Source organism: Dermacentor andersoni, chromosome 2 (genome assembly GCF_023375885.2).
Source record: "Dermacentor andersoni chromosome 2, qqDerAnde1_hic_scaffold, whole genome shotgun sequence".
NCBI classification, from domain to species: Eukaryota; Metazoa; Arthropoda; class Arachnida; order Ixodida; family Ixodidae; genus Dermacentor; species Dermacentor andersoni.
Window position 1 is genome coordinate 205,504,545 of NC_092815.1, and position 26,051 is coordinate 205,530,595.

The 26,051-nt window shown below is 47.5% G+C and overlaps 1 protein-coding gene across 1 annotated transcript in view; it reads right to left on the minus strand.

Annotated features, from left to right (window-relative positions):
• LOC126540129 (ABC transporter G family member 20-like) overlaps positions 1–14,654 on the minus strand; it is a 35,284-nt gene extending 20,630 nt beyond the window's left edge. The window contains exons 1-3 of the mRNA XM_055076289.2: positions 14,588–14,654; positions 7,893–7,981; positions 3,219–3,395 (exon numbers count right to left, since the gene is read on the minus strand). Of these exons, the coding sequence (XP_054932264.1) occupies positions 3,219–3,395; positions 7,893–7,981; positions 14,588–14,610 (289 nt within the window). The 5' untranslated portion in view covers positions 14,611–14,654. The remainder of the gene's footprint in view (positions 1–3,218; positions 3,396–7,892; positions 7,982–14,587) is intronic.
• Positions 14,655–26,051: the final 11,397 nt, after the last annotated feature.

The following is a 26,051-nucleotide window of genomic DNA, read 5'->3' on the forward strand; positions in this document are numbered from 1 at the left end:
GATATCTTGCTGAATTCGCCACATAATGTCTTGAGTGGACAGATTTGGTCTGAAGCCTATCACCGTATGGGGCAGTAGCCCATTGCTTTCAGTGTACACGTTTAGCCTGTTAAAAATGACGTGTTCCATAACCTTCCCAGGCAAGAGGTTAAGGAGATGGGGCGGAGATTCTCCAGCTCCAGCCTCTTGCCTACTTTGGGCATGAAATTCACGTTTTCATGCTTCCAGCTGGTGGGTATAGTTCCCTCTTTCCAGTGAATGTTGAAAAAGTTGGTGATTTCGGTAACCGACTGATCGTCTAGGTTCTGTAGCATTTAATTGGTGATGCGGTCCTCGCCAGCCGCCGCTGTAGTTTTGACGTTGTTTAGAACAGCATGTACTTCAGATTACATAATTTCGCTGTCTGGTTTCCTGTTTTCCTTACCGGTATAAGCTACGGGTAGGGGAATATCGGTGCTTGTATTACAGTAACGGTTTTTAAGAGCTTCAAAAATGGCATCATTATCTCCCGGTAAAGAGTGTACGATACTCTGAAGGTTCTTTTGTGATGCTTTTGTGCGTCAGACTGGGGTCAAGTAGGTGTTTAAGCAGGAACCAGCTGTTTTTGCACCCTAGCTGGCTGTTAAGGCGGTCGCAGTGCTGGTGCCAGTGTTCCTGACTGAGCTGTCGTGAGTATTTATTGATATCCCGTTCGAGTTGCGCGATGCGTGTGCGTAGGCCACGGTTGTGTTCTTGCGCGAACCAACGCTTCTGCAAGCTCTGCTGCGCAGACCACAGGTGGACCAATTTAGCATCAGGGCCCGGGCTATCCTCCTCCTGGTCTACCTCCGTGGTTGAGTTAGCTGCGTCTTTGAGAAGAGTGGATATCCACTCTTCGAGGTTTGTAATCGTTGCCGGTTCGCGTCCACTGAGAACATACCGGAAAGCGTGCCATTTAGCGTGCTTAATTTTTAGCTTCTTTCACTTGTAGCCTCTGGAGGCTACCGTAATGGAGAGAATGATCGCTCCCAACGTTTAGTTCGATATTCTCCCAGATGGCATTGTCTATGTTCCTGGTGAACGTCAAATTAGGCGAGGTGTTTTGACTCACGCTATTATTGCTTATGCGGGTTGGTCTTTCGGGGTCAAGCAGAAAAGTAAAACCGAGGTCTTGAGCAGTCTCCCAGAGTTTAGTGCCCTTCTTTTGACATTTTTGACAGCCCCAGGCCGAATGCTGCGCATTAAAATCTCCGAGCAGCACGAGTTCTGCATTCTTTGTAGCTTTATATGCCTTACCTAATAGTGTAGCTACTGCTAGGCTTTTATCCCTATGGTGCTATAAACGTTCAGAATGTAGAGCGTTTGGTCGGATGGTCGTTTTGGCAGGATTTCAACGAAGGTGTGTGACACCGCCGTGAATTCTAGATTTAATTGGTTGGTGGTCAGATTTCTGTTCACCATGATCACCGTGGCCGGAAATATGTCTGGAGTGGTAAATTCGTTATAAGCCGCAACATCTGATAGTTTCGCCGCTATCCTAGTTTCCTGGAGGGCAACTATCTCAGGTTTGGTTTGGTGATTTTGAAGCGTGTATTCCAGAGACCTGCGGTTAAGGTGGAAGCCTCTGCAATTCCACTGCCAGATTACAAATGGTGCGTTGGCCATCACGTTTGTTTGTGCGGTTCCATGCACGGTGAAGCCGTGCTAGCTGTCCTTGTGAGCACCCCGGAAGCGCATTGAGCCACAGAGTTGCGCAGAATGTTTGGTTCTGGCGTTGGTGCAGGCAGCGTTACCGTCTGAGGCTGAAGGTGAGGTTGAGGTTGGGACTGGGGTTGTGCCGCAGTTAATCCAATGGGGGACATAACCGCAGTCATAGCAGCGCTAAGAGCGGCAACGCTCTCTACCAGCTGTTTGTTTTAGGCGGCTTGCTCAGCAACCATGGTCTCGGTCACGCGTTCAAGTTTTGAAATTCAGGGGTGGGAACCGGTCTCTTCCACGGTCCCTACTGCTCCCACAGAAACATCTGGGATGGTATCACCAGTTGCACCGCGCTGGTAGCCAGCGTAGGAGCGTAAACAAACTCGATCCCACTCCGCAATACCGGCACGCCTAGGGACAAACGCATAGAACACGTGCTAAGAAACTCCTCCGTAGTATCTAGGCAAAGTGATATACTCAAGGAGCAAAAGCCCCCAGATTTCTTCTCTCGCACCCGCTCTTACTCGCGCACGTTCATTTGAGGGCTCGCCCGACATTTGTGCGCAGGCGCAAGTAAGAGCGATCACCATATCCGATGTCGGTGATCACTGCATGACCGCGCGGGCAGCCAGCGTCGGAGCGTCAACAAACTCGACCCCACTCCGCAATGCCGACGTGCCTAGGGGACAAATGCATACAAAACGCGCTATGAAACCTCATCCGTAGTGCCTAAGCAGCAAAAGCCCTCCGATTTTCTCTCTCCCGCCTGCGCACAAACGCCTGGCGATCCCTCAGATGAACGTCTCGTAGCTTTTCTCCTTCCGACGTCACGTGACAACGCCCTCTCAACTCCTTTTTCTCCTCTCCCTACACTCCGCGACACTTGCTTCACATTCTGCTGTACTCCAAAGAGGGGCATTCACACTCCTCATAGTTTCAACGACTGGGCCTTCCTGCGGACTCGGCGCCGCAACTTCTGGTGCCCGGACGGCACCACAGCTCCGCCTTCCAGCATCTACTTAGTTTCCTGGAGCGACATGGGACTGGTGTCTAAGCTGACAACGCGCCGCCTGCATGCGCCTGCAGCTATAGGTTATGTGAACACGACGACCTCCTCTGTCTTCTTTGCTTTGTTACCAAAGGGCTGCAAGAAACAACGCCCTTTCCTCGACAAAATCGCATATTCTGTCTCCACGTCTCTCATCCAATGAGAGGCATGCGTATGCACTTAGAAAACGAATCCACCACGAATGACTACGAAATCCAGCGAAAGGGCCAAACCAAGCTATCACTTTAAAGAGTAGCCTGTAGGTTCCCCTTATTCTTCTCTTTAATTGCATAAAGGGAGCTAGAGGCCCCGGGTGAAGATGGAAGTGCAAGCTGCGCCTACAGTAGACGAGCGCGGCAGTGAGGTTTACGGGCCCGCGTAAATCCAGGATTCGTTCTAGAACATGAAGAGCACCATATGCGGCACTCATCTGATGGGTCGCGCCTGAACCACGCAATGGTCGCACACTGGTCGTTGCGCTTCATTCACTCACCGAAGTTCATGCCGGTGAACGCCATGAAGACGGGAATAATAAAGGCCACCACGATGGAGCCGCGCACGGGTGTGTCGAAAACGCTGACGAACACGACGAGCATGAAGACGGTCTGCACGTACGCTAGCGCCGTCTGCACCAGCGCGTGGCCTATTATCACCTCGGTGGTGCTCAACCCTGCGTGCGCACAGAGACAACGACATAGGGCGATGCATTCGCTAGTGTCGTGAGGGAGTCTCATGAAATAAGTCAATGGCGATTAAACATATTTAGTGCAGCAAACACGAGGGATCGCAGGAAACACCAACTGTGTATAAAATAAAAAAAAAAGTTCATAAGACTAACATTGAAATGGCGAATAAGTTCTGCCGCAATCCGCAAGATTAACGTAGCTTCACGAAAGAACAAATTGTCACATCCCAATTGTCAAGTTGGTATCAGTAAAATATTGGCAAGTTGGTTTCGCTTTCGATCACCGGGCCAGTACGGATCTTTCTTCAACTGTGATGTTTTTTTTTTCTTTCTGGAAAAGCGGTACGGGTTCCCTCTGTAGCTTTCTGCTGTTCCTGGATGGATGATAACTCTTCTTTTTCAAGACAAACTAAAGATTCTATAAATCTACGAAAAACAACAGGCACAGTGCAATAACATGCTGCACAGGAACCGCTGCTTATACTTTTTGAAGATGACGATTACTTAAAGGAACCATTCTAACAGTGCGCCAATACTCATACCATAACGTCTTTCGAAATAACTGTCAAGTAGAAAGCCGGCAGGTCCCAAGTCCTGTGGAAATCGTTGTTATGCGAATCAACGTGCGGGTACCCTATCAAGTGAACGAAACGACCATGAGAGCACCAAGACCTAGGCGGATGTTTAATGGCTTGCATGACACGCACGTCATGACATACCATTTATGTTCGTCACACACTCTTGTCATACTATGCCAATTTTGGTACATACCAAGACATAGGTGGCTGTTTCATGACCTACATGACGCGCATTTCAGGACATTCATGTCATGACACATCACTCATGTTCGTCATACACTCGTCATACTATGCAAACGTTGGTAGATACCAAGACGTAGACGGCTGTTTCACGGCCTACATGACACGCATGTCATGTTGCATTCATGTCATGACCCATCATTTATGTTTGTCATGCACTCTTGTCGTAGTATTCCAATTGTGGTACATGCCAAGTTAACGAAACGACCATGAGGGCACCAAGACGTAGGCGGCTGTTTCAGGACCTACATGGAAAGCATGTCATGACGTTCATGTCATGACCTATCATTCATGTTTGTCATGCACTCTTGTCATACTATGCCAATAGTCGTACACACCAAGTAAACGATACGACCATGACAATACCAAGATGTAGGCGGCTGTTTCATGATTTACGTGACACACATGTCATGATATTCTTGTCACGACGGATCATTTATGTTCGTCGTACACTTTTGTCACACTGTACCAATTTTTCTAAATACCAAGTTAACGGAATAACCATGAGAGCACCAAGACGTAGGCGGCCACATAGACAGATAGATACTGTCTAAGTGGCGAATGCTAGCCAATAAATGCTTCGCATGTAAAAGTAGGCGCGAATGTGAAAGCGCCGATTGGTGCTTCAATTTCTGAGTAATCACGTCCGCTCGTGCGACTTGGTAGAGAGCGCTAGAGAGTACATATTTTCTGCTTTTCTGGTGCTTGGTGAGGACTATGCCCACCTCTAACACAGAAGTTTTCTTTTTCTTTGTTAGTAGTGGGTATAGATAAATACGGTTAAAAGGATCATTTATGACGTTCGCCCAAAATAGTAACATGAAAGGACTTGACACCGTACTCGTTTAGCACTTCGGATTTCACGACCTCTTCGTCGTCATGACCACGTAACAATTGTCCCCTCTAAAGCTCTCCAATTTCGCTCACATTGCGTGCGCTAAGTTCAGGATCCCATATGAGTCCAACCCTTCGATACATCCTAGCCATGTTAGCGAGGTCGTATATGTAATGCACGGGGATGCCGATGGCGACACGCCCGGTACTCTGCGCATCCCGGTTGCCGCGAGCCTGCTCGACAACCGTGGTTCGGTACAAGCAGCACAAGTGCGAGAAATTACGATGACGAACCCAGGTACCTTGAAAAAGTATCGATTGCTTTTGCTACTCATATTTCGAGCACGCCACATAGCTGTACGGGAGGTCACTGAGTGATTAGTCTATTGGCAATCAGTTGCCTGTGCTGGCAACACTGTCTTAATAAACAAAGATGGCTACGACATCCAAGTTCACGGCGGCTCTTTCGTTTGGTGCTGTATGTGCTATGCTCAAGCTTCTCGTTTGTGGCGTAGTTTGGAGGTATTTCTTCGAAGCCGACAGGGTCGTTGCTGCCGATTACCGTAGTTTGATCGGTATCAAGGATATCAACGAAGAAACCACGGTAATAGTTGCGCCATGCGTGCAAACGTCCGGCCTGCTCGCCTAGCAAGCCACATCAGTCCTTTTTAATGACTAGGAGCATTTCAACCGATTCGGAGTTTAAAAATAGAACTGTGTGTTCATAACGGGCCTACAAAAGGTGCAAGCACTTGTTCGCGGCGTTGCTCCACTGCTACAGTTACGATAATTTACTGTTTTTGACCTTTAAGGGAACCCTGAAACGATTTTGACGATTTTGTACAAACGTACTCAGTCGTTAGGGTAGGTCCTATCGATCAATAATTGACGCATCTAAGTGCTCCGCGCAAAGCGTGTAATTTATTATAAACTTTTAAAAATGTACACCGCTGCCGATCGCAGCACGCAACTCGGCTTAATTTTCAGCCGCCCCTGACCAGGTGACGTGAAGTGACGATATGACGCCAGTAGGGTGAGCTGTCCGATTGGCTACCCAGGGCGCGTCATCGATAATATTCCCAACTTAATGGCGAACAAATGTTGTTCACAATAGTTGGAATGCTAGTCAATTTGTTTCTATAAGGAAGAAAGTAACATAAAGAGAATGCACACGGACAATTTACCACTACGCTCAAGACTTCAGGCACACAGCAATGGTCGTCTGCTTGTGTTACAACGTGCTCGGTGTTGACGAGAGCTCCGCGGTCAGCGTTGGTCTCGATTTTTCTTTTCGCGAGCACCGTGGTTCGTCCTTGTTACCTTGTAAGCTGGCTGCAAACGTAGCGACTGGCAGCATGTCAAGCTGCGACATCGTGTCCCTCTAGACGAGCGGACTGGCTGCCGCGTATTGCACAGTCGGTATCTGATTGGCGCCAGAATTTGCGCGTTTGCGGGCGTCACTTTACGCTGGAGGATTATTTACTACCACAATAGTGTTTCGCGTGTCCGGTATTCACGTAAACGCAAGCTCAAGTAGACTGCGCTTGATCGTTTCACGGGATGAACGGATGTGCAAACGTGAACGGTCTGCACGGTGCAGCCTTCTGGTGGCACAGAGCTACAGAACTAATATAGCAATAGCGAAGTGTATTCTACTTTGCTACTGATGAAAATTTTTTAGCAGGAGCGTAATCGTGAACACGTTGTTTCTCTAAATGCTTAAAATCGTTCCACTTGCTTAGAGCGATATTCGCTCTTTGTTTGTCTGGTTATGCTTAAGCGTAGGTGTACGTGAGCGACCGATCAGGCCACTCGCGCGAGCCATGACGGTCTCCGATGCGCGCCATCTGCTTCTTTAGGGAAACGATTAAATTATGCATCGCCGCCTTTGCCCCGCGATGACACGCTTAATAGTACACAGCAAAATTCTTTCGACATCTGTCTTTCTTTCTTTTTCGGGCTTTTGTGCGGCGGTCTCACGACGATTTGAGAACTACGAGGAAACGTTGCAGAGCATGCTGTAATGTGAGAGCCTCAGGCTGAACCTAGATCGGCTGGTTCTCGGCGCGGCTGATAGGGTGCGTGCATTTAGCTGGAATCATGAATAGGAGTCTGCTAGATCGAGAGGGTTTCCGACTTATCACCTGAAGTAGTCAGCGACTGCGTCTGCCGCGGAATATCCACGCGCGGGAAAACGGGAGGCGGCGGATATTTCAGCGCGCTGACAGTGCCGTCCCGTGACCGGCCCGCGATGCCGCTTTCTCCCAGACCTGACGATGCTACTGACGCGGGTTCGCTCATACCACGCGAGGCTTCTTCGCACGAGGAAAACGGCCGCCTTTGTATGCGAGGGTTGCCAAATTATCTCGCTCTGAAACAAGGACGTCCAACTTCTCGCTCTGGAAACCGAATTCAAGTAAACGTAACAAAGCGGCGCTCGAAAGTTGGAAAGTTTGATTTATGCCGTCGCTTGTATACTTTGAGCTGTTGCATAGCTGGTCGGCCGAGTACACATAACTTAGAAATTTGCGGATTAATATTACAGATTGAAATAGAATTTCGGGATACAGGTCTGCGCGTCCAGTGTCATTCTCATTTTATGCGTGTTCTTAGCGAACAACGTTCAGTTAAATTCTAAAGGGCGCTTCTTTACTGATCAAAGTGCACGCCTGTTTCAAGCAAAGTGTGTTCCTCTTGTCTCGGCTTCTTTTGTTGCGTAGCGTCAAGTCCGGCTCGGCACGATCAGAGAAACAGCGCAATGGATAGGGACGCGAAGTCACCGACCACGGCATGCTGATCGCGGCCCGAAAGCGCGCATCACGTGACTCACCTGCGACGGCGCACCGGCCTTGAATCCCTCCCTGGTCCTCGCTGACCAACAGCAGCGCCGTGAGTGTGATGGACAGTGCGAACAGGGTGCTGCGCGTAGGACACGCGCGAGAAATGTCGGCTGCGGAGAACGTGCTACTTTGGGCATGCTTCGCGCAGCATTATAGAGTCGGGCGCTGCAGGCATGCATATCACTATTGGTATCTTCCAGCTGGCTACACTTTCCGCACTAATTCAGGGAATGCAGCGCGTTTCTCCTCGATTCTGTATAGGTCAGCGCGCTCTTCGCGCTTCGCAATCTTCGACTTTACTTCGTACAAGGCCAGTTTTGCACAAGTGCACGGTTCTCCTGCACGCGCTACTTTGGATGTGCAGGCATCGTGCAAGCTCTAAGCAGCAGACAACACGGCGCAGCGCGTTTAATAATGGTGCGCGAACGTAAATGTCTCCCGTTTTGGTTGCAACAGTTCCTTCAGCTGGCATAAGAATGGGAGGTAGAAGTTCGATGTCTTAATGGTTGTAAGCGTAGTTTAATAAAGTCATGTGACGTCTTAAATGGCTTTCGATTGTTAAATTGCTACAAACGCGTTCTTTGAGTAAAAACAGCATCCAGGCCGAGCATTCGGTTGTTACGACGCAGTACAATCACAAAGAACGATTAGCGCGATACGGAAAACAAAATAGCATTCCTTTGCTACGTGCGAATTTCTCGAAATGGTTCACCACAGGCCCGCACTAAATTGATGGGAAGTGCTGCCAAACTGCAAAAGTGTGTCCGCACGGAAGCCAAACTTTGTATGCGATGGTTGCCAGATTATCTCGCTCTGAAACAAGGACGTCCAACTTCTCGCTCTGGAAACCGAATTCAAGTAAACGTAACAAAGCGGCGCTCGAAAGATTGATTTATGCCATCGTAGTTGTAAGCAAAACGTATCTCGACCCGCGAGGAGCCCCACCAAAACTCGTAAAAGCGCCCGTAGAACGATTTGGCACCAACGGCAGACGCTACGACACAATGCGCTGAACTCGTGTAATGCACCGAGCAGATAACACGGCTTCCGCTTTTCTCATCCTTTTTGAAGGAAACGTGCAGCGATAGAGCAGGTACTGCACTTGAATTCTCTGAACTGGCACTGCACTGGTGCAGCACCAGCACTATACCGCAATGCCATTAGTGCAGAACGTGTAGCCAAGTCGCAGGGACCTTGTCCAGGACGTTAATGAGCTAAAAACTACTATAGTAAGGTGTCGCAAGCATTGGAACGGTATACGTGACAGCGAAAAATATCTCATGAAACGTAAGCAACCTGGAGCGTGATTCGCGACAGACTATATAGTCTGCCCTCACAAGCACTGTAGAGCGCTAGGCATGACGTAGAAAATAAAATTGTTTGTGTGTGCACAGATCGTATTCGCGTGATAAAAAAAAGAAAAGCCGAATGTCACCGAGCCGTCTCTACATATCGCAATATGGTGTAATTGTAAATGACATACTGGCGTTGTTAAGTGCTTGTGAACGCATTCATCACAGGAAACGTAGGTTCCGCCGTGCTATTCAGTATTGCACGCAGCATCCGCTTCTAAAATCGGAGCACCGCGTAGTACAATATTTTACAATCGTTAACTGCTTCTCATTTGAAAAATCAAAACAAGCTGGCCCTTCTCCTGTGGCCCCCCTTACCCCTAAAAGAAAACAAGTTAATAAATACATTTTTAAAGGTAATCCTTATTCAGTGCCCGACTTTCGATTCGCCTGATGACGTATACGTGAAAAGTAAAATGGCTCTCATTAGGCATCTACTGAAATGACGCGAATGAACTTCATTGCACTTGGGAGAGAGAGGAAGAGAGAGGGCCTCTAATATGTTGAAAGTAAAACTCGGGACAGGTCACCTCAATTACTTCGAAACTATTCACAAAAGTCCCATAAGTCGAGGAAACGAACATCGGGACAAAGTTTAAAGTAATGTACCTGCACCGCAAGAACAGATATATTGCACTGAGAAAACCAAGAGCGCATAGAGTAAAAAGACAAAGACAGGGACGAAGCTGGACACCACAATGCTCTACTTCGAACAATTTTATTTGGAAACTGCGTTGCATTTGTAAACAGTATGATATTATTTATCAGGCGATCAGACATGCGCATGGCTTCTTATAATTAAAAACAACGATGAATGAAACCTGCCATCTGTATACATTATAAACGTAGTCAAGTTTTCTTCTCTTTTTCTCAGTGGCACAGATCATCTATGCCACTAGATGATTGTGTCGTGTTTAAAGAAATGACCCACACTAGTGACCAAGATGACCCGAATGATAGCCTCAGGAAAATGGTTCTATTGGTGCACTCAGTGGGGCATGACCTTGAATGCTGAAAACAGCGTTTTTCTTTCCATTTGCCGCAAGAAAACATTTCTCTATATATTATATGCTAGGCTCCTCTGCACTTAAACAAGTTACTAAATATAAATATTTAGGTGTCACCCTTTGCAGCAACCTGTCCTGGAACATTCATGGGCAAAATGCATATCTTTCTCTGCCTTCCGCAAATTGAGCTTTCTCATATACAAGCTTAAACACGCCCCATTCTCTGTTAAACTGCTCGCTTATTGCTGCTTAATTCTACCGAAGCTCGAATACGGCCCTGTTATGTGGGATGCCTACACTCAATGTAACCTAAATAAACTTGAACGAATCCAAAGATACCCTATCCGGTTTCTTTACAACAAATGTTCTGCCTTCGACTCTGCAACTGTACTAATGAGGTCTAATTGTATTCCAACACTTGAATCGCGTCACAAAAATTTACGGCTCGAGTTTGTTTCACAGTTACTCAATGACAAACTGGCACTCGACCCGGCAATATATGTACGTCCACTAATAACGAGACCTACTCGCCAACATCCCCGAAATGCTCTGGCCCCCTATTTTGCCCGAACCAACCTGTTTAAGTACTTATTTCTTTCCACGCACCCTTACTGGCTGGAATGACTTGCCTTTATAAAAGTTGTATCACCATTCTATACTTTTTTTATCGGTATTATTGCTGTGTTGTTACAGCATTTTGTAGTATTAGCATTGTTTGCAAAGATCAGGTGGTATTGCCTCCAGCTAGAACTCCAGAGATCAGATAGAATTGACTGGACTGTTAAAGTGGATAAACAAGAAGATGAGTAACATAACAAAATGTGACGTCGGAGATATTTAGCCATCAGTAAAAAGTGAAGACAGCATGAAATCAGTAAAAAAAGAAGCAACGTTAGAAAGAAGAAGATGTATGCAGTGTAAGATAAGCAGAGCAATGTCATAAATGATTATGACGGCACAATAAATACATCATAGGGACTACACCCAGAGAAGTCAAATAACCTTGTTTGGAAGCTGTGATGAACAAAACACAGAGGTTCCACGTGTGACTAGTGGTGACGAGAAAAGCAGCAGGAGAAGATAGGATAATAGCTGATTCGATAAAAGATTGAGGACATGATACAATCGAAATGCTCGCTACCCTTTATTTTCCATTCTTCATGCCTTAAAGTGTACAATAGACCCGGAAGAATGACGACATCATATTGATCGATAAGAAGGGAGACGTTAAAGGCCTGAAAAATTATAAGCTCATAAGCATGGTCTCAGTAGTGTGTAAAATATACTCTAATGTATTTCCCAATGGGAATCAGGGCAGCATCTGACTTCATTCAAAGTGTTGGCTAGACCGATTTGAGAAAGGACATTCAAGATTCCATGTCACCCAGCAGGTACTTCAGAAATCTTAGAAATACTAGAGCTGTACAGATAGCTCTCATAGGTTAGAAAAAGGCATTTAATTCAGTAGATATACCAGCAGTAATAGCGGCACTGAATAATAAACGAGTAAAACAAGTATGCGTGAATAGCTTAGCAAATACCTAAAAAGTTCCAACAGCTGCCTTAGTCTTTCGCAATTGGAAAACTACCAATCTAAAAATGAATCAGGCAAAGAGACACAACGTTTGCAACGTTATTACCTGCATGCTAAAAAGTAGTCAAGCAATTAGACTAGAACGATCAGGAGGCGAGGATAAACGGTGAATATCCCAGCAATGTGCGCTTTGCAGATGGCATTGTGCTGTCAACCAACGCTCGCTAGTACTTGCGACAAATTATTGAGCACTTCAACCGACAAACTGTAGATGGCGTGCCGAAGACAATGTGCAGAAGACCAAAGTAACTTTCAATAGCCTGGCACGCGAACAGGAATTCGTGATTGGCAGTGAACCCCTAAAATTTGTGCTAGACTACGTTTATTTAGGCCAATTAAAACAGAGGATTCTTATCAAGAGAAATAAGTTTACAGAAGAAATAAATTGTGGTACAGCGCATACGGCAAATATTACCAAATCATGACCCCTAGCTAACCGCTATCCTTGAACAAAGAAGCGTGCAATCGGTGAATTCTGCCGGTGCTAGCGCATGAGGCAGACGATATTGTAGTTGACATCAGGAGAAATAAATGTTGTTGGGCAAGCTATATACTACTACTACTAGAGGTCTACTAGAGTTCCAGAATTGGTGCCCAAAAAAATGGGGTTTTACGTGCGAAAACCACGATCTGATTGTGAGGCACCGTGCCAAAAGAAGGGAAGCGCAATCGATGACGGCTGGTGAAAGTGAGGGGGGGGGGGGAGGGTGTAGAAGAAATTAGATAATTCGCATCAATTAGACCAAATTAGCTAGCGCAAGACACAGGTAATTGAAGATCGAAAATTTTGTATTCCAGTTTACATAATTAGGTTGGTTATACTTGTGATGGTACAGAAGTATAGACAGGTGGAGGCGTCGCGATGACTGTTTTTGTGCGTGCACTTGCTCTGCCTAGATGACACAAAAATATTCTGTAAAAATATCAGCTGTGTCACACGTGCCAGTTAGTTCAGCCCTGCCTCTACCTGACAGAAACTTGCGCATACAGAGAAAACGGTAGCATTCGCATTAGCGAAGTGTCACCTCTCAACCACCTGTGATGGTTGCAATGAAGTTAACTGTGCTGCGCAAGGTCACGAAGCATTAAATTTATATCTTCTGCAAACAGGAACTGAACCGAAACAAAAGCTAAGTACGCTGAACGCTAGCAAGAACCGACACTGGTACTGTTTTCGACCAGATACCCTGCTAGTACTACCACTATACCAAAAAAAGACTAGATTGTTCTTTTTACACGTAGATTTAGCGCTGCTGTGCACATTTTGCAGATACCTATTTTTCATGCTTTCTTATTTTTATTAAAACACAGGGCATCTAAAGAAGAATATCCTGAAGAACTAGCACAGCTGAAGAAACTGGAGTGGGCTTATTAATTATTATTGAACCACCATAAATATAGCGCTTAAAGGACGCCGGACTGAAACGAAAGGCATCGAGGACACAAAAATTGACGGGAGCAGTTGCAAGCGATTTTGTGTCCTTGTCGTTTCTTCTTTTTTGTTATTTTCTTTTTTGTTTTCTTCGTGTGTGCGTGCGTGTGCGTGCGTGTGTGCGCCTGCGTGTGCGTGCGTATGCGTTCGTGCGCGTGCGTGTGCGTGCGTGTGCGTGCGTGTGCGTGCGTGCGTGTGTGTGTGCGGTCGTGCGCGCGCATGCGTGTGCGTGCGTGTGCGCGCGTGTGTGTGTGTGTGTGCGTATGCGTGTGTGTGTGCGTATGCGTGTATGTGCGTGCATGTGCGTGCGTGAGTGCGCGAGCGCTCGTGCGCGTGTGTGCGTGTGCGTTCGTGCGCGTGCGTGCGTGTGCGCGTATGTGTGCGTATGCGTGTGTGTGCGTGCATTTGCGTGCGTGTGTGTGTGTGCGTTCGTGCGCGTGCGGTCGTGCGCGTGCGTGTGTGCGTGCGTATGCGTGTGTGTGCGTGCGTGTGCGTGCGTGCGTGTGCGTTCGTGCGCGTGCGTTCGTGCGTGCGTGTGCGTGTGTGTGTGCGTGCGCGTGCGCTCGTGCGCGTGCGTGCGTGTGCGCGCGTGTGCGCGTGTGTGTGCGTATGCGTGTGTGTGCGTGCGTGCGTGTGCGTGCGTGTGCGTGCGTGTGTGTGTGTGCGTTCGTGCGCGTGCGGTCGTGCGCGTGCGTGCGTGTGTGTGTGTGCGTATGCGTGTGTGTGCGTGCGTGCGTATGCATCAGTGCGCGTGCGTTCGTGCGCGTGCGTGCGTGCGTGTGCGCGTGTGTGTGTGTGTGCGTATGCGCGTGTGTGCGTGCATGTGTGTGCGTGCGTGCGTGTGAGCGCGTGTGTGTGTGCGTTCGTGCGCGTTCGTGCGCGTGCGTGCGCGTGCGTGTGCGTGCGTGTGTGCGTGCGTATGCGTGTGCGTGCGTGCGTGTGCGCGCGTGCGTGTGTGCGTAAGTGCGCGTGCGTGCGTGTGCGTGCGTGCGCGTGCGTTCGTGTGCGTGTGTGTGTGTGAGAGAGAGAGAGAGAGTGTGTGTGTGTGTGTGTGTGTGTGTGTGTGTGTGTGTGTGTGTGTGTGTGTGTGTGTGTGTGTGTGTGTGTGTGTGTGTGTGTGTGTGTGTGTGTGTGTGTGTGTGTGTGTGCGCGCCATGCTTGCATAGACATGTAGTGTACGCGAACAGATTACACGCACGAGAAAGCTCACCGTTATATCCTAATAATAATCGATGGCCTTTTTTTCTAATGCGATACACTCAGGCACGCAGGAGAACCAACATGTCAGGTGTAGGCTTACCAGGCGATAATTCCGGGGCTCATGAATTCCCGGAAAGTGAAGTCGAAGGCTTGGTAGAACGGATCGGAAATCTGCGCGCCGGTAAGGCATAACGTCGTCACAGGAGAGGCACCGGAAGAATAAAAGCGAAGCAGTTGAGGCGCAACTGAGGCGCAACTCGACGTCACGCGGCAACTGCCGCAATGGGAGAGCCTGCGCATGCGCTGTCACGTTTTAGGATACACCATAGCGTTTATGCGCCTATGACATGCTCAGGTACTCTTTAGTGCAAATGAACGAAGCAGCCCTAACATATCAGTTAAATATGAAACACAGGTACTGCCGCTACTGTCAGTTCTCTGCGCCGGTGCTATTAATAATGCGCGTTCTGCGAAATATGTTTTACTGTGATAAGTGGTTAAGTGCAATAGGTAGCCGGATTTTTCTGCAAGTAAAATACTTAACGAAGCTTTACGTCACGCTGTTTCGCCAACTTTGAATCTCTGTGATGAGCGAACGCGAAGAAATACTGGAAGAAGAACCGGTAGCCATTTAGAATAGAGTCGGAGGTCCTAAGGTATGAATTACAAATTTTTAACAGTTTTACAAAATCGTACATGACATGAATCGCATAGACTAACTGATGATTTATAAAACGCTCGGCCACAAAATGTAAGAAAATTGATGCGGAGCAACTGGGAGTGTTTCGAAATCGCCAATTGAAGAAGCAGAGCCTGCAGAAGCAGACACTGAAATCAGAGAAGCAGCGAAGACATGTTCTGCAACAGCTTATCACAGTAAATGAGTCAAGGTAGCAAAGGAGCGGAGTTGCCATTATTTTCTCATCAATGATTTTGAGTAAACGTAAGAGCCGGCCAATGACATTGTTAGCTAGCACTATTCGCGATTATGGCGGCGTCAGTGACGTCGGCATGGCAACAGTTCATAATAATGAACATATAGGAAATGTGCATATACTGGGTGCTCGAAGGTGTTTGAGGGCAAGGCTTTCAATGTGCATAGAGACTAGCGCTAGCATTTAGTCGGCTTGCGCATTTAACTTTGCCCTCGCCAAGCACTCCGCCACCAATCTAGCACATTTATTCCAAGATATCAGCTTCCATTCTGACACGGGAGATGAAGCCGAACGTTTTCCTAGTCGGTTGTCCTAGACAGCGATTCGGACATCACCAGTATCTGGAATTTCGCCAAATCCTTTCCTTGTTTTGTCTGTGTGTGGGAGAGAGAGACCACTCTATAGAGCCGATTAAGTGTGACAAATAGAAATAAGTGCCGCCAGTTGTGAGTCTACATTCACGCGGTTAAGTTTCTCCAGCGGGTGGAGCGAGCGAGAAACCTGAAAAGCGAACTATGGCCACCGCCGAGCAGCTGCTTCAAGTCGCAGAGCCGGCAGCCAAGCCTTCTAGGCCAGATTTCACTAGGTGCCACCCCTAATTAACAGATTTACTTGCTTCCATAAGGACCCCCGTGGCCAAAATCGCGGCTTCCTGTGAACTATTCGGCCAGGTCTCCCTTCAATGCAGAATACCTAGTTCCCATATAAATCTCCTACGCTGCTATGTATGGGCAGCGTCACTGAGAGGGATACTAACTAGCAGCCACACAGCGCTGAAAAATCGCTTAAGAATGCTATTGGGAAAGTGCTGTCCAGTATCGACAGGCAGCATTTGATCTTCGCGTACAGCCGTTATCGAAACCTAGCACAAACGGTAACTGAGGCTACAGATGCTTATATTCAACAGCCTTAACAAACAGCAGTAAACACAACAAATGTCAAAATAAAAAACAAATATAACAATTCTCACCTGAGAGAGTTGCTATTCGTGAAGTCGTCGTCTTGCGCTCAAATAACTTAAATTTAAATTAATTAAATTATGGGTTTTTGCGCGCCAAAAGCATTTTCTGAATATGAGGCAAGCCATAGTGGGGGACTCGGGAAATTTGCACCACCTGGGGTTCTTTAACGTGTACCTAAATCTAAGTACACGAGTGCTTTCACATTTAGCCCTCAAACAACTCCTGCACCCGGTAAGCACAACCTCCGCAAGCCATATTTCAAGAGGTTTAACAAAGACGATTATCTCCGCGTTGGCTCCGTACGGTAGCTATGACTAAGGGCCGCACCCCCTCCCGCCACCCCCCCCCCCCCCCCCATTCTCCTCGTTCTTACCGTCCTACGATGGGGTATTTGTCAGCACAATCAGGGCACAACACGAGAAATAGTGCGAGTTCCCATCACAAGAGCGTCCAGTCGTCTAAGTGAAGCATTCTATTTAGGCTTTAAAAAAAGTTAGAAAGCAGTTGTAGATCTTATATCCGAGTAATGCTTCTCTGTGCTTAGGTTCGCCAGTTCAGTTCGAGGTTTCGCTTTTTCTATTTTCTGTACAGTTTTGAATTCGCGTGAAGCCGTTATCGAAATCGAGCACAATCTGTTACGCGTTACGCACAGTAAGTGTTGCTTAAAAAACGGGATCTACATTGGGAGACCGACGTACAGAAAATATGGCAAGATTCACAGGCTCAAAATGACGCAATTAAATAAGCTGTATTTCAGTGTATAGAACACGTCACTCCTCTATTAACTCCTCAATATAAATGTCTCGAAGCCAGCATGCCTTAACGTTGAAACAGAAAGAACGGCGAAGGGAGCTGCAACGTACCACGCCAACAAGTCGCGAGAAATTTCAAGCGCTAACCACGATTCATCAGTGCAACGTGATTCTCACAGGTATGGGGCGATTCAGCGCCATATTTCCCTTTAGAGACCGAAAACTCCGTGGCAAGGTGCACTATGCCTATTGTGGCTGAAAAAAAAAATCTGCTGCGGTTACGGGCCACGATGGCAAATTCTACATACTGCACTGAACTTGCAGCCCACATTACGCCCTGAATCGGAAATGACGCGGAGCAAAATAATGCGCAATGATGGCAAAATAATATATATATATATATATATATATATATATATGTATGTATTTTGCATACCACGACCAGTATACGTAACCGCAACGGCAAGTGGATGCTTGCCTTGAGCATCTCGATGGAGAGACTCCGGTTGATCAACGTCCTGGTGACGTATTGTAACACCTGATCGTTGGCCCGATGCAGCTCCTTGATGATGGCGTTTCGGATCGTGTAGTCTGCGCCGTTGGACAGCGGATCGGTCACCCTTGAGAAAACTCACAGAGCGCACAACTCTCACGCCCGATGTGCCCATGCGATTTCCGGGAGCGCTACGGGTCTTCATGTAGAATCTCATATGCGACCACGTGATCCGGGGGTTATTCGTGCATTTACCTACATCCTCACATCGCATTTTTAAGGGGGAATGGGGTGAAATTGTTCCTAACATAGCGCAAACAAAAATACATTCGTGTACAAGATGCAAAAATGTTAAAAGCTACGCAAATTGTGCAATACCTAAGAAGCTACTCACAAATGTGTTCTAGACAGTGAATGCACATCGGGGAAAAACGATTCTGACGGTTATGCGGCATATGAGTGTTCCCGGTGACGAATTGAAGAAGTAGGTGCTCTCAGCATTCGCTTCAACTTGCGCAGTACCCTCTCGCGCAGCGGCGGGACAAATTTCTTGCGTTCAACAGACGGGGTGCCGGGCAGCGGATGTGCCGTCTCCTTCCTTTTCAGGGTAAACCAGGGCACAGGGGGAAAGGAAGAACGCATACAAAGCGGCTGGACGAAACGTCATCGTTTTCTATATGAATGCGCAAGCAGAAAACCCTTCACACATGTCGCATGCATTTTCACTAAATATGACGCACGCCCACTGTGTGCGGTTCTCGCAGTGGAATCCACCTAACTGCTTCTTTTATTACTTCTTTCTTTCTCTCCACCACGTCGAGAGAAAAACTGCTAAAACTAGGCGTACGTAATACCTGGTAAAAATTGGCGGAGGCTCACAGGACGAGCCAAGTCGAAAGACTAAAGCTTACCACTGCCAGTAGAACTCTCCTCAGAAGACTTGGATGCCCTCTAGAGGAAGAGGACAACAGCCCACAACACGTACCCCCGACCTTGAGTGCAAGGACACAGGTAGCACTCGTACCAAGAAAGGTGCACCCAGATTGCGACAAAGAGACAAGGAGAGCCACCGCGCCACAAAAAAATGCTAGGCAAAGACAGCAACGAAGCAGAAATAAGGTACACGGACGCCGAAAGATACAAGGCAGGGATATATGTAGCCTACGTAACCAACAAGCAGAACTAAGAGACAGCTGCTGCATCAGTGGCTGCTAGGGACATTAAGGTAGCCGAACAGGTCGCCACAGCAATGGCCGTACGGACATGCCGATGCGATGTGCCGGTCATGGTCGTCATAAATTCGCAGGCAGCCTGTCGCCATTTCCGGGCAGGAAGTATTAGCAAGACGGCAGTCAACATCAAGAACCAAGAAATCCCTCAAACCTACGTTGTCTGAAGCCCGTTACACGAATCCTTGCTGAGAAGCCAAGCGGCTCGTGCCGACGCCCGAGAACTGGTACGCCGGGCAACCCCACCAGAACATCGTCTACCGTCAGACCAAGACGAAAGGATACAAATACTACAACATGCTGGAACATTCTACGAAGAACAAGTGGGAATACCCGCTACCACACTGCAGGCTTAGCAGAGAAGAAGCCGTCATACTGCGCCGACACGCGGTGTACCCACCAACATTTACAAGAGACTGCCAGTTCTGCAATACACCAAACACCGTTTACCATACGGTCTGGGAATGCAAAAACAACCCGCGGGCAACGCCCATCCGGACACCAACAAAAGACGGGAGGCCCAGCTGACTAACCCAAAGTACCAGCTACGGATGGCGAGCGGGGCTAGGCTATCGGCAGGAAGCCATGCGTCCACCTGGGATAGGGTGGTCGCCCGCCTACGGACATCAGTAGCTTGGTGTCTGAAATCACGTTCACCCACTCACACGTTTTCAAGGCAAAAACCTTAGATCTCTATGTTTCAAGGTCACGTTGTGAGGCACCGAAAATCGGTGCGCTGGTGCCACTGCGCACGCGTTCGTCGTCGTCGTCTTCCAGATCCTTGCCACATCGATGCCGCTAATCATGCCAAAAATAAGGCACAGTTAACTTATATAGAGTTAAATAAGGCATTCGAACCCACGGCTTTGGTGGCAGTCGAAACCACAACCTGTCGCATTCATTAGGGCGAAGTTTGTTAAAACACTCGAACCCACGACCTTCAGTGGGAGAAAACAATAAGAAGCTACAACGCGTTGTAAGGTGAATGTAAAGTAATTTAATGGATGTCTCTTGAGCGCGCAGGCTTTCGCCTTCGCCCTCTTAGGGGTATGCTAAAATGATTTTTTTTCTTTGTGCAAGAGACAATGAAATATATTCGTGCTTACGCTGTCTGTAAAACAGCAACCAATTTCAGCTCAATACAGCGATAACACGAATTCTTAGCGAGCGCTGGCACGTGCGCGTGCATTTATGGCGCGATATTTGCGTTTGCCTGCCAGCAACGCCGCCTGTGTCTTTCATTTCTCTTTGTTTTTAGTTGGAGCGCATTTTCTCGCATCGCCTGTGGAAGCTCGCGCAATATTGTATTTGCCGTAGATATTATGAAGAGGAGGAGGTTACTTGGTAGACAAATTGAAATAGCCATCTAGCTAACTAAAGATATACACTAATAACATTTTTAATTATTCACTTGTTCAAATTGTGAAATTGAAACTGAGGCGTAGTGAAGTCATCTATGCCTAGCAGCAACACTGAAACTCGCATGAGTTTCAAAACGTTCCTCCCCCAAATATTATAAAGTATGCGTTGGCATCGATCTTATAACCGTTCAGAGCTCTTAGAGGGAGGCTCTTTCGAAACTTTATAGGAACGCTAATATATTTTGTAACATCATTTGGAGACGCCGATGTCGAAGAGAGAGAGAGGGTGGAGCAAGCAGAGTAAGAGCAGAGAGAACAAAGTTGGTACCTGTTTTGCGATTTTCGCTAAGCAGACATGACTTCTCAACGGCTTAATTTCGCAATTTAGTTATGTAATTAAAAAAGTGAACAATTAATATGTTATTAGTGCCACGTTTCCATTATAGCAAACTTGATATTCCGATTCACAATTCAACTAATAGCCGCCTTTTCAGATGACAGATTTGAACAAAACGATTTGAAACAGTGCTATTAAAGTAAAACAAATAAATATAAGCTGCAAAAATTCTGAGAATTGTCTACTAATGCGTAATGACTTCGTTCTTGCCCAGTTTTACCTACTTGCTTTTTCTGGCTTATGCGCGTCTATCCATGGCCTTTCCGGTGGCAATGAATCCTTAGGCCTTGGTAGACAATCGTCAGGTTTTTCTCTCCGCATCCGGCCCCTTCAGTGCAATCGTCTAATTGGGACGGAACGCCCGGCACCACCGCGCTTCGACTAAGCAGGGCGGTCGAAAGGGCACACCAGCTGCCGCAGTAGCGCGTGAGGCGTTGCGTGAGAGGAGAGTGTATGGCCGCGATGCCCACGTTCCTCTTCACAGTCACTCTATCGCACTCTCTCTGTCACCCTCGCTGTGACTGTCGCGAGCCTGCGCTGTGCGCACGTTCCTTGTCCACGCAAGGTCTCGCCTGCGTTCTGACTGCGATTCGGTAACGCCCAATGAAAACTAACCAAGCGTCTCAATGAGCTCGCTTGCCCGCGAGGAGTTCACAACTCGAAGGATGCTCAGCGTCCTTCCCATTGACATCCGGCCACCCCAATGCCTTAAGTTGGCCTACCCCCAGATTTCAATGTGGCCCACCCCACATTTCATGTTGGCGCACCCTCAAATTTCATGTTGGACCACCCACAAATTTAAGTTGCCGCACATACAAATTTCAAGTTGGTCCACACCCAAGTTCAAGTTGACCCGCTTCCAAATTTCAAGTTGGTTCAACCCCAAATTTCAGTTGGCCCTACATTAGCTTCGCCATGCATCTTCTAAGGAGCCTCTAGTATCTCTATGAGTATTCTCTTTATTTTCATTTTATTTGTGCTTTAATTTTTCTTATCGCCTAAAAGCTACCAATCATCTACATTTGCACTACCATAACGATTAAATGTCTGTGCAAATACGCATTTTTTGTGCAAATACAAGGCATTACACTTTTCACGTGACAGGGTTAGGGAGCTCACCACAGAATGCTTGCGCAATAAAGCACGGTATATTGCATACCTGCCTGAATTTAATCATGAGATGCGGTATCACAAAGCACATATGTCCACCGCGCCGCAGGCTTTATTAAAGTATTTGACATAGTATTTGACGGGACAAAATTTCGAGGATGCTTAAGCTTCGTTTTCATGTGCGGAACACAATGGCATACAAAGATCCTTGACTGCTTCTCGCGCTTCGCGGCAACTGCAGCTTGTGTAACCGTAATATTTACTGGGAAACGCTGGCGGCGAACGCTACGCACGCAGGCGAATTTTGCGATAGAAACGCGGCCTCTTTCGTGGGTCCATCTTCTGTTATTGTTTCGCACTTTTGAAATTTCAGTTTGACAAGATTTAACATAAAAGGCATCATACGCTACCGCTGTTTTGTTTCATGACATTTGTTTGTAGGCTGTCACTCTCAAAATTCCAAGGAAGAGCTTTGTAAAGAATGTATAACAAGGTATGAGTAACTTTCGTGATATAAAAACTTTAGTGCCGTATTGAACATATGCGGCAGCCTTCGCTCACAGGACGCCCGGCGCCGACGCCGGACGCCGATACCGGATTTTCTACGGCCCGGGGCCCTTAAAGCTCTCGCGTTACAAGCAGACATCGCTTCTTGAGCGGTTCGGAAATACTTTCGCTCTGCAGCTAGATACTTCGTTACTTGCGGGGAGATGCAACAGCCTTTTGGCAACGACTGAATCTTTGCTTTAAAGCGAAGGCTTTACTAATCGCATCGAGCCGAGCCTAGGCACAGCCGGCATACCTGGCTTAGCGATGATTGCATACCAAAGTATAATAATTAGAGCTAAATCGAAGGTTAACCAAGTGAAACCAAGACTTAAGCAGGCTAAACCAACCTTTTGCATTGCATATACAAGGTTAGCTGAGCTAAGCCGCAGCCAATTTTTTTCTAATTATTTTGAATGTCTCAATATTTATCAAGATGAGCTGTCAACCACACCGCGGAGGCTTCCCCAGCTGCCGTTGCTAACGCTTTCATTCTCAGCTCGTTCCCCTGCTCCCAAAGCACCCAACGCGGCAACTGCACGTGATCCCCCCTAATGCCATGTCAGGCCAACTACAGCGACAGTCTTTCCTACGGTGGCACTCACCACCAAAAAGCGACCAAACGAACGAACCAGCCAAGGAACTAAGAATGAACGAGGGAGCGAAAGAACGAACGGACGAATCCTTTCTTTAGCGAGGGCTCCACTGCCGGCCGCGTCTAAACCTCCAGGCACATCAAAGCTCAAGGAAGGGAATGCCGCCAGAGCGAACCAGGACTCTGACTTCGCGCAACGCCGCGCGTCGACAACACTCGACACACTTGGCTGGTTCTGACCCTAGCGACTAGCGAGCGGCGGTAAACCAAGGGGTCACCTATTTGGCTGCTCGTTCGAAAACTACGAGACGCAAGACAACACTGGTTTTTTTATAACTGCCAAATCCTTAGGCGACACATGGGTGTCACCTAAGGTATTGCCAATGAGTCCGCTAGTATTATTAAGATATTAGGTGTCATCTAAGGCTGTCACCTAAGGACGCGCGAAATGTAAATCCCATGGACAGTTTAATCATCTGACTAGGCGGCTTATCTGTGCGCTCTGATTCTTACACTCACTATTTGGCGTCGCAATGAACTTACTTTTCATCATTAGCAGCAGCAGCCTATCCTTGTGTCCTCCGCGGGACGAACGCCTCTCCTAGCAATCTCCGATCTCGTCTTGCGCTAGCCGAGTCCAACTTGCGCTTGCAAATTTCCCTCATCTCGTCGTCCCACCTAATTTTCTGCTGTCCTCGAGTGCGTTCTTATTCGAACGAACATATGTAACGAGCGCAGTCGAGGACGCCATTGAGTATGTATGGTCTTTCAAATAGAACTTGTTAGTCAACGCCCACGCGTTGTGTTTCTTGTCCCATCGCTTAGTGCTGCCACCAGGTTGCCATTAATGTGCCACTTTAAGCTGAGTTTTCAACCCTACTGCAAAAAAAAAAAAAGAAAGACGGGCTTGATTCCGCCAAGGATGCTCCGCATTAAAAGAAATCCGAAGACACCTAAGAACTTTTTACAATTTGTGAATGCGAAAGCATTAAGGTCCAATTGAACGCCGCTGAGTGGTCCTTCGAGTTACGAAATCTTCGCGGGCAAGCGAGGGCACTACGACACTTGGCAAACCCCTCCAATATAGCATCACGCCGGTGCCCTTCGATGTGTGACGTCATGTTAAATTGCCCGACTGTCTCAGAATCTAAAGGGGACACTTCTGAGTGAGGAGAAATTATTTTGAGGTCACCGCAACAGAAATTTCGGTCCAAGTACCACGATGTCATAAAGCGTAGTGCACTGACCTGCTATCTAGAAGGAGCTGGTTTAGACCAGTGGATAAGACACTCGGCTTCTGAGCGTGGAGTCGTAGGTTCGTAACTCATTACCGCGAAAATGTTTCTTCTCAAATTTATTTAGTTTTTATATATACATTAATTTCTCGACAGCGATTAACGAGGCAAACTTAGAACGCAGGCGAGCGCTTGCACGGAACAAGGAATGCGCGTATAACAATGGCTTCCGAGAGTGCGGCTGACGTGGCGCCGAGGCGATGCCCTCTCCCCTCACGCAACACTTCGCGGGCCAATGCGGCAGGCAGCAGGCGAACCCTTTCGTCCACTCTGCTCCGTCGAGGCACTCACGTGACGTCGCGTCGCAGCTACTGGGAACATGGGATGCCATTTCGCCGCTAATGACGCCGCCTTTTTTGCTCAATGGGCCATTTGATGCTTTCGCATCAAAAATAGAAAGAACAGCCGAGCCTACGCACCGGTTGCGTCCATATAGACGTTGATCGTGCTCAGCCTCGCGATTCTATCGCTTACCCGGAAAAGGTTTTTCATCCTGCAGAGAAAGCGCATAACAGAAGCGTTGTACGTGCGGCAAGTTATCGTGCTTAGTTTAGACGGACACCAAAGAAATGTAATTAGGGTAATACAGATAGGCAAATTACACTGCTTCAACAATGTCTGCCTTACCGTATGCGAAGAATTGGCAATTGGCAAACCACAAAGAAGAAACAGAACAAGAACGGGATACCTTCAGGTTCCACTACCAAACCGTAGTGTGCATGGTGGATTTCGACATGTGCGCCAACGCCAGCGTTCTTAAGCCTCGGAGATTTCCCTTGTCAATTGGCTCGCGTGTTTAAAAACGCAGTAGTACCGTATGTACACAAGTTAGCGCATGGGCTTAAGAACGTTGGTTCAAGGTACAGCATTGATGTTCGCTTTTCCTCGAAACATACGGTAGGTCGCATATGCCTGAAGGAGAAGCAAGGGAAGGGAAAATGCACTGTAAAACATGTGAACAGGTACATCACTTGTGCTAAGCAGGTTGTGTATGCCATTCCATTATCTTTTGGTAGAGAGTACGTGGGACAAACGAAGCGATGTGTGAACGTTAGAGTTAAGGAGCATGGGCTATCTCTTCAAGGGGTTGCGCCACTTCATCTCCCGGAGCATTGCAAGTCGTGTGGTTGTCGCCCCGAATTTAAAAAAAAAGCTAGTGTTATTTTTAAACACGCGAGCCAACTGACAAGGAAAATCTCCGAGGGGTACAATATAAAGATTACGGACAAGGCATGTATCAGCGAACCGTCTATCACTCTTCATGACAAGGAACTGCGTTACCTATCTCAATTTTGATTATGCGTCAGTTTGTCACAGTTGCTTCGATGCATATCTGTGTCTCGTGCATGTCATAGTTATCAACTGGCGCCTATACATATGTTAGACATATCTTCAATAAAATATCAGTTGAGAGTCATCGCCGTGTCGTCGTTTTATACCTTCTTTTGTCCTTGTCTTGCGTTGCGCTGAAACGAACCTTACTATGAATCCTTGCTTGTTTGCATAAAACGACGAGGGACCTATGCGCTGACAACCTCCCAGGGACGGCGTGTTTTGGCGGGAATCGGCCCTGTAGAGCGACGTGGAGACTATACGAAGCTTCTATGGCCCACTGACGACGAGCCTGGTGCGTCAATCGCCACTTACAATGCTAGACGCCTAGTATGGATGGATGAGGCTGAACCCTTTAAATCGGGCGGCGGCACGCACCACCTAGCCGTGACTAGTAATATGTTCTGTACTTAGTGGAGCGTGAAATTTCACTCTTTCCTCGATTTTAGCCACCAGATAACCTCCGTTTGCTCATTTCTACCCGCTTAATGTCTGTTTTTCCTCCACTGTCCCCAAACCCGAGCGCTTTGAAAAAGTCATCCCCGTTACTTTGAGCT